The following is a 9,108-nucleotide window of genomic DNA, read 5'->3' as shown; positions in this document are numbered from 1 at the left end:
TTTGTCTCCTTCTCTTATCTAACACCCAGCTTGCAGCCTTGGGGGTCGGGTGTGAACTGTGCAGCTCCTGCAAGCGGCCATTAACAGTTCATCGGGAATAATATGGATGGGAGTAGAATCCACAGTGTGGTTACAGCCCACCTTGTAACCCAGGAGGAAAGGTTTCCAAAGAAGGAGCAAAAAGTGACTCCCTCAGCTGGTGTTTGGTACTCTAAAGAGATGCATTTGGAGCCAGCCCATGATGCACTGGGAAATGAACTGTCAATGCAAAGATAAGATGAGTGTATTTATGTAAAACGATTTTTTATGAGCGAGAAGGAATTAAAGGGCACAGTTGAGGTCCCTGCTCTGAAATGAAAATCCAGATGCTGTGCAGCCTTCCTGGCAATTTTGGATGGTCCTTTCTCAGTTCTGGCTTCCAAGTGTGGCGTTATTTGGTCTGTCATTTTCCACTGACCAAGGGCAACTTTGTTCAACTGCAGCTTTTCCTCTAGTTAATGTTCATCCTGTCCACAACCCCCTCTTGAACATGACTGTTTTATTCCCTCAGCGTTTCTCTCATCATGAGTTCTGAATTAAACGTTCCAGTGGATCCTTCCACTCCTGCTTGCTGCTCTGAGCCTGGCACAAAGGGCATGGATTATCGGGACTGGGTCCGGCGCAGCTACCTGGAATTGGTCACTTCCAACCACCACTCTGTTCAGGCCCTTTCCTGGAGAAAATTGTACCTGAGTCGAGCCAAACTGAAGGCCTCCAGCAGAACCTCTGCTTTGCTCTCTGGATTTGCAATGGTAACGTGTGTTTTATGGTTTTTTTTTTTTTGAACTATGTAGGTTTTTGGGTTGCCTCAAATCAACTATTAATCAGTGTTTTCCTCCTGGGAAGAAGCAGGGAGTTGCTTCCTGAAGAGACAGGAGACATCATCTGCTTGGGGGCTTCTGTTTGGCTGCTGCTGCAGAGTTTGAGGCTGGCTCTCTCACTGCAGCAGGGATACATGAGCTGTCTTACAGCCAACCAACACACTCCCAAGTTAGCCCCTTAAAACTACTAATCCCCTACCTGCAAGTGATCCCAAGTGTTCCAACAGCATGGCCAAACAATCCAGGAACTCCTTTGGCCCCGAGGCTGTCTGGTGCTGGCTGCCCTCATTCTAAGCTGCTTTTGGGTGTGGAGCACTTTCAGGCCCCTGTGGTTGCTGTGGTCCTGAACGTTATTTTAATTTCTCTGCGTGTTTTCTCAGGTCACGGTGTCTAAAATAAGGTGGAGGTTGGGTCACAGTCTGCCAAAGTGAAGTTTGCGTAGCGTGATCAGGGAGATCGTGTTCTACCACTGAGGTGTGAGAAGAGGCCCTGAGCCTCAGACCTGGTGTCAGAGGGCTCTGCAGCCTGCAGGGAGCCAAACCTGGTATATTTTTGTCAGTGCTGCCTATTGGAAATGATCCCTGCTTTACGCTATGCAGCACTCGGGTGTTATTTGGAAGTGATTTGCATAGGTCAGAACCATGTCAGGAGTGAGCGAATAAACAAGACTGAGACAGTCAGTGGTCCAGTGCTCAGACTTGTCTGAGCTGTGTGTTGAAACACAGCCATGCTGTGTCAGTGAGAGCCCCTTTATCTCCCCTCAGCTTTTGCTTACTGGGAGTGAGAATTGAAACCAGTCTGGGGGGAGGTTTCCTGTTCAGGAAGTGGGCAGGTCTGGTTGTTGCCAAGGTCTGTCAGCAGAGGGGCAGAGGGCAGCGCCTGGATGGCATGGGACATGAAGATGTTTCATCCCACAGCTCAGAAGCTGGGAGGGAAAGGCAGATCTCAGGAACTTTCCAGACTATCTTTCTTGTTTTATTTTAGCTTCTTCCGCTGCTTTTTCCTCCCCGCAGCCCCCCAGATCATGAATCATCCATAACATTACAACATTACGACATGAAGTCGGTCACCCAAAGTGAAGCTGGAAAGCTGCAGGCGGGGATTTCAGCGGGAGCAGGCTGGAGTGGAGACAGAATGCTCACTTGCTTTGTCATTGCTCTCCACTGTGTGCAAAAGATGCTCTTATGGGCTTTTCACAAAGTCTGTGTTGGTTCGTAACCAAGCTCGTGTGCTGCAGGGCCAGAAGCTCCCTCCTCTTTTTGAGTGCTCTCCTGTAGACTTCTCTCATGCAGGAGTTTTCTTACTCTAAAAAGCCTCTCACGTGCATGCCCTGTGTGCCTCTGGTTACTGGAATTCTGTTGTGACTGTTGTCTTTAACACAATTATTAAATTAACATTTTCTCTTGTTAGGGACTGATCTACCAGCGTGGCCACGCAAGATATCCCTGCTGGGGTGTGCTGTCACTGGCACCACTGGGACTCAGGGGCTTGCAGCCCACCCACACTGCAGGGCTGAACCACATCTCTGAAAACAAAGCAAGCTTTCTCAGCTCTCACTGCAGAAAGTTGCTGAAAGTCTTTGGCAAACATACAAAATTAACCACTGGTTTTACATTCTCTTTGAGCTGTTTAAAGTGCAGTTGAATATACACAGGTATAAGTAGTGTTAATTATGCTCTCTAGCCTAATGTAAGAAATAGTCCTGAAATCAGCAAGAAATAAAATCTCTTGCAATAAGGAATTCTCTTTATTAGCAAGCTTTTCCCCCAGCTGATTGGAAAGCTGAGGTGTTTGTTCCTCCTGGGTTATTTCTCCACTGGTACTCAGGAATTTAGTACACGGATATTTACTCTCTAGTAAGAGCACCTCTTTGGCTATTGATGAAAGAAGTTATTTAGAGATAAATATGTGTAGACGTGGCACTTAAGGACATGGTTTAGTGGTGGACTTGGCAGTGCTGGTGTATTGGTTGGATTCTGTGATCTTAAAGGTGTTTTCCAGTCTGAACGATTCCATGATTCTATTAAACTGTTTCCCCAAAACTTTGTGTGCATTTAACTGTGTAAACAAATATTATCCAGGGCATGCATATCGCATTATTTACTTCCCTGTCGGTGTGTTTGATGCAAGCTAGCTCCATAAGGGCTGAATTTTTTGCAAGCTGGTGGGTATTTAATCAACAGGCCATGGCAATGATCCAGCCCCTTGTAGACAGGCTGCAGAATAATGTGAATCTTCCTCATTACCATCTCTGGTATTTCTGGCAGAGCACTGGGGCAGGTCAGAAGGATGTGGGTCATTCCAGGTCCAGGTCTGCTTGAAGATGAGCTGCAGGGCAGCTGCATCTGCTCCGAGGAGGCTGCAAATTAAGGGAATTTAGAGGGAGCTTAGGAAAGCTCCTTAATAATTTTCCTGATGGAAATAAGAGCTATTACTGCTAATCCATCTTCTCAATACTTATCCAATTGCTACAGGATATGTGTTTGATTAAAAAAAAAAAAAAACAAAACAAAAACCCTGACAGATCTACTGGAGTGATTGTTTTTACAGTCTGCCAAACCATCTGTGTGAATGTGTCATGGTTTGTGTTAAGCCATTTGTCATCGTTTTGCTTTATATTATCTGTCCTGGTCTAAATTTCTCAAGATGAATAACATCTTTGTTGTGGACAGTCTGAGCTACACTAGTCTAAACCCCACCATCATTGCGTGTAATTTCATTGCAGTTTAATTCTAAAATGTTGTGAGCCCCTGATCCTGTAATTCTGGAGTTCAGCTGGGTTATTCTCAAGATTAAAATTAGGCCTGTGCTGAAATATTCCATGGTTTGGTAGAGAGCTCAGCCTTGCAAAATTGCTTCTGGGAAGAGGTTAAAATGAAGCGGCCTATTACATGGAAGAGCATAATTGTATCAAACATGACATATTAATAGTTTTACAGGCTATGCAGCATATTTAGTGATTTTTAAATGGGTTATGTCAGCTTGTCCTCTTTCTCTTATTCCAGTCAGGGAATGACATGACAGCCTGTGCTGGCTAAAGCAATAAGAAATCACTCACCTTTTCAGTACTTGTTTGGGTTAAATGAACTGTTTTTCTGCTTTGCTGCCCTATCTGGATTGTTGGTGTTTTATACTGAAACACCTCTTACTGAGCCATCAGTCAGTGTTAAAAATTCATCACATTGCACAGCTCAAGCTCGCCCTGGGGAATAGGTTAGTCTGGGAGGAAACATCCAATTAGCTGAAAAGTGCTGCTCTTGTGAAGGATAACAAGCAGAAATTGATATGTTGACATCAGCCAGGCTTTCAGCTTTAATATAAAGCTATAAATTGGACATGCAGGTACATTTCCCATTCAGCTGTGTGTCTGGGTATTACAGCACCCCATAATGAAGAATGTACCTGCAGGTTTTCCTGGCTGATGGGGCGTGACTGGCAACCACGGTGCTGTACAAATTCATTGTACAGTGAAGCAGAGAATAAGTCTGATCTCCTCCCTCTCAAATCAATATAAGGGGAGCTGCAAAGGGAACGTACACAAGGCAACATGAAATCTGTTCTAATTAAGTTCACCTCGCAATTGGTAGTGAAGTCAGCCCTGTCTTAGGATTTTCTCTGCTATACAACAAGAACTACTGTAAACTGCAAATAGGAGCTGATAAAAACAAACAAACAAAGATAAACCCTCGACATGTTCATGATCAGAACAGAAGGCTAGGAATGCCCAAGAACTGTCACAGTATTTTTAGTGTCTTTAATGTCTCAAATAGTCGATGTAGCTATGAAATCCAGACTTGTAGAGAATGACCATTTTCCACACATGTTGTATCTTGTTTGCTGGTAAATGTGTTCAGACTTGACTGTGATCTGATGGGTTTCAGAGCAAATGTAGGTAAGGCAGCAGTCATGCCAGCTGGTTTCCATTCCCTTTAATCCTTTTCAGGGCTTCCAACAAGGACAGCATGAGCATACCCCTAATCTTCCAGTGCCTAAATAATATTATGAACAAGTAATGCCAGAGGAAGTGGTGCTGGTGATTATACAGAGCCTGAAATGGCTGCTCGGGGGAGTCCTGTGTGAAGTTGGATAGCATAATTGTGAGTCAGTTGTGCAAAATCCTCCTGTGTCCCAGAATCGAGTGCAGATTTGAAACTTTGCCTTCTCATGATGTTTTTTAGAGGGGCTTCTTTCCAGCAAGCTGTGCTATGCTGGAGCAGCAGGTCAGCTGGGATCACCAGAGTTTTTCTTGCTGCCAAGACAATTAACTTTTCTGCGGCAAATCATGAAGTGCAGCTACAGATCCAAGCCAGCTGCTAGAGAGGAATGTTTGATAGTCTTGTCCACTGCTTTTATGTCTTTTATTACCGGAAGGTTTGTGCAGTTCTTTGAGGGATGCCACCACACAGAAGTACTGGTTTGCTTCACAGGTAGCTTAAGTAACTGTAAAAATTCTTGTGCTAAACCAGTTAGCTGGACTCCAGTTCTGATCTCAAAAGAGCCCCTGCTCTCTTGTACATATTCTGCTTCTTAAGCTTTATTTGATTAAAGTAAAAATAGCTTTAGACACCTGCTGTGTGAGAGCTCTTGTTTTGGGAAGCAGACTCCTGAGTTGCTGAGCACACCCATAAGCTGGTAGCTGTCCACTTCTGCTGGGTGTATCACTAAGTTATTAACTCTCAAGGGATAAATTTGAGGATATAAATAACTTAAAAGCTATTTATCTGGGCATATTTGTAATAAAAGCAAACGTAAACTGTTCTGAGAATAGAAGGCAGTTATTTTAACTATGGGCTAACTTAAGCTGTAAAGTAGCTTGTGTGCTTCCCATGGTGGGTAGTGAAACCTGGCTGGCCACTGGCCAGAGGAGCTGCTTGGTTTTGATTTTCTTTACATGCCTGAAGTTGAAACTTCCTGCGCTGCAGCCGCAAGGAAGGAGGGGCAGAAGAGGGTGTGATGGTGGGTTATAGCAGGCTGGTAGCTGCCTCCCAGCCCCACGTGGCTTCTAATGAGCTCCTTCTGTTGTGTGCTGGGTTTGGGGCAGTTTCTATGGCTTGTGGTGGCAAGGAGAGATGTGTTCTTTGAGAAAACCATTGTCTTAGAAGGGCCACGGCACAGGTGGTGTGTGCCTCTTTGTGGGTGACAGCAGTGATCCATCTGGGCTGCCATTCCAAAAAGCTCTGGAGTGTGTACTTGACCTTAGGTGTTCTTCCTGAATCAAGATGCTTTCCTGGCTGAAAGCCTCGGAAAGAGGAAAGTCAGCAGGTGTTGACAAGCTCTTTGTTCCCTCCCCAGGTGGCCATGGTGGAGGTGCAGCTGGAGGTGCAGTACAAGTACCCCCAGATGCTGCTGATCGCCTTCAGCGCCTGCACGACGGTGCTGGTGGCCGTGCACCTCTTCGCCCTCCTCATCAGCACCTGCATCCTACCCAACGTGGAGGCTGTGAGCAACATCCACAACCTGAACTCCATCAGTGAGTCCCCGCACGAGCGCATGCACCCCTACATCGAGCTGGCCTGGGGCTTCTCCACTGTCCTGGGAATCCTCCTTTTCCTTGCTGAAGTCGTGCTCCTGTGCTGGATAAAATTCCTGCCAGTGGGCTCCATCCTGAAAAATGAGACCACCAACGTGGAGAAGCCCAGCAGCCACGCAGGGTGGCAGTCAGCACTGGTGTCCACCATCATCATGGTTCCCGTGGGTCTGATTTTTGTTGTCTTCACCATCCACTTCTACCGCTCCTTGGTGCGGCACAAAACAGAGCGGCACAACCGCGAGATCGAGGAGCTCCACAAACTGAAAGTGCAGCTGGATGGGCATGACAGAGGCATGCAGGTGGTGTGACAGAGCCTGCACACAGCTCAGCTAGGGCTGAGAGCAAAGTACCTGGTCTGCTGCTTGGTGAGACGCACCAGGGATGGATTTTCTTGAGGCTTAAATCTGTAAATGCTACTTGCCTGCCATTTCTAGATGTGGGTTCTTGTGCTGTTCCACGTGCTGGGGGCTCTGCCCTGGTTCTGGTCCCACACACTTGGTACTTAAGTCGACACTACTGTGGTGTTCAAGGTCAAAACTTTATCTACCTTAACGTTGGTAGCCAAAAATCTGTATTTTGTACAAATGCAATATTCCGTTGCCAAAAGTGAAACTGCATCGGCTGTCCCAAAAGCCTGTGTGTGTGTAGGACCTGTCTTACATGTCAGAACTCCCTGGCTGTCAGTGCAGCCACAGTTAACTGGCATCTCATTCCTAGAGCAAAGCTGATTAATGTGGGTACCTGCAGCTGATTCAAGGATATCCAGGAAAGCACAACAGAAACTGAGAATGTTGATCACCATTGTTCCAAAGCAAGTATTCCATAAATACATAACAAGAAAGAAAACAGCCTTAGCTTTTATGTTATTTTCTTGCTGTTCTTTACTATATTTTTACAGTTTGGGATGTAGAATTTTGAATTGCAGGAGGTTGGGAAGTTCTCTCATACTTTCTTCAGTGGCATCTGTCACCTTAGGTTGAGTGAGTCCCAAGATCATGTGTTTTTTCCCAGTAAGAGGCAAGAGTGCCTAGGGAAAGCTTACAGGTGTTTTAGTTTTAACAAGGACATTCCTAAAACGGAACAGTGACAGGGAATTTAATGAGACAAGACTTTGAAGGACTAACAAAGCAAGTTTCAAGGAGGTAAAGGAGTGACAGCAAGTATTGTAGAAATCTGCCACTGTGTCTTTTTTATTTGTGCATTGCTGTGATGCCTTTTACCCAGTTTGCTGGAGAGAACAAGCCCAGTCCTGTGCTATTTCATCATTTGGGGTTTTTGTTTTTGTTTTTTTTTTTGTTTTTTTTTTCCTTTTTTTAATTGGCTGTAGCATTTTTCTGTCAGAAATGAATGCTTCCTTCTCCCTCCACCATAGCAGTTGACTCCTGGCGGAACCTGGAGCTGTTCTGGCGAGCCTGATGGAGCTGGATCTGGCAGGAATGCTCTGTGCCATTAAAGAGCTATCCCTTTCCTTTGAGATCATTTCTTTTTTCAGCAGCTGAGACAATGACACTTGCATGTCTGTGTTGCTTGGCAAGGGAAGCTTGTAAATTCCTTAGCATCTTTATGGGTGAAAACTTCTGTAAAAAATACCCCGATTTTATGATTTTTTGTAACTTTGTGGAGAGAAAAGAGTGTTTTGCAATCATCAGCTCTTTTAAGGGAAAGTCAGGCTTTCTGACACACAGGGCTGCAAGAAGGATAAGCACATTTTCTTGGCCCTGATCCTGTGCTGGTTTCCTCCTCTGCACTCCAAAACTGCAGTTTCAGAGTCTCTGAGGCCTTATAGGTTTCTGAAATCATTAAGGATGTTTATAATGTTCTATTTAACCCTGGGTCCTTATTCCACTGGGATTTGAGGGGTCTAATGGCAATGTATTACATGTCAGCTTCCCAGAAGGGAGAGTACAGGCAAACCCCAGGGTGAGACTCCCAATATTCCTCTCTGGCAGGGGCACTGGGAAACCAGCTCTCATCTCTCTTGTTTACATGTAAATGTGAGCCTTGCTGAACAAGTTGCTTAGCACTGTGTCTGTGGCTTTCATCTGCTGTTCTTGTTGCAGTTGGCATGTACCATAATGGCTGATGTGCAGCAAAGAAAATAGTCTTTGTGTGCTAAATGACTAATCTGTACTCATGTGCACATGCAAAAAACAAGGAGTGTCCTCCAGGAAGTGGGGTGGTCGTGAAATTCATATGAACTCCCCAGGACTCTGCCCTCTCTCCCTCCTCTTTTTACCATAATAAAAATTAAAAGGTTTATACAACAGAATCAGAGTTGAGTTTTCTGCCAAGTGCTACACGTGTCGGCTCCTCTACCAACAGGATTTCTGTTGAGAGGCCAGAGCCACACCAGATGGGATGAATCTCTCATCTGTACTTTGCACTCCTTTAACATCAGTAATAGTAGGGACTTGTGTGCTGAGGGACTCAGAAGGCTGTCAAGGAAAGTTTTTCCTTGCACCATATTTTTAACTACCATTTTTGCAATATGTTTTTAAAAAGCTTCCCCCTGTGCATACAGTGCTGCAAAAGCAATGCAGCTTGTCTGGAAACAGCCAGATCATTAAATCATTTTTTTGCAAATGTAATAAACTTCAGGAAATTGAGAAGAGCAGCAGAAACTGTGCTTTGATTTTGTAGAATAACTCATTCAGGCTTGGGTGGGATTGCATACAAGATCAGTCTCAAGGCAGTGCATCTGTGGCTGGAGTGGGACCA

At 45.1% G+C, this 9,108-nt stretch overlaps 1 protein-coding gene across 1 annotated transcript; it reads left to right on the top strand.

The window, feature by feature from the left end:
• The first annotated feature begins 259 nt into the window (after positions 1-259).
• ORAI2 (ORAI calcium release-activated calcium modulator 2) lies at positions 260-8,600 on the top strand. Its single transcript, XM_062506930.1, has 2 exons — positions 260-791; positions 6,153-8,600. The coding sequence occupies exons 1-2, from the start codon at positions 564-566 to the stop codon at positions 6,696-6,698; spliced, it is 774 nt and encodes a 257-aa protein (XP_062362914.1). The 5' UTR covers positions 260-563; the 3' UTR covers positions 6,699-8,600.
• The last annotated feature ends 508 nt before the right edge of the window (positions 8,601-9,108 follow it).

Source organism: Cinclus cinclus, chromosome 22 (genome assembly GCF_963662255.1).
Source record: "Cinclus cinclus chromosome 22, bCinCin1.1, whole genome shotgun sequence".
NCBI classification, from domain to species: Eukaryota; Metazoa; Chordata; class Aves; order Passeriformes; family Cinclidae; genus Cinclus; species Cinclus cinclus.
Note: the sequence above shows the minus strand (reverse complement) of the source record. Positions and strands in the feature narration are given on the sequence as shown.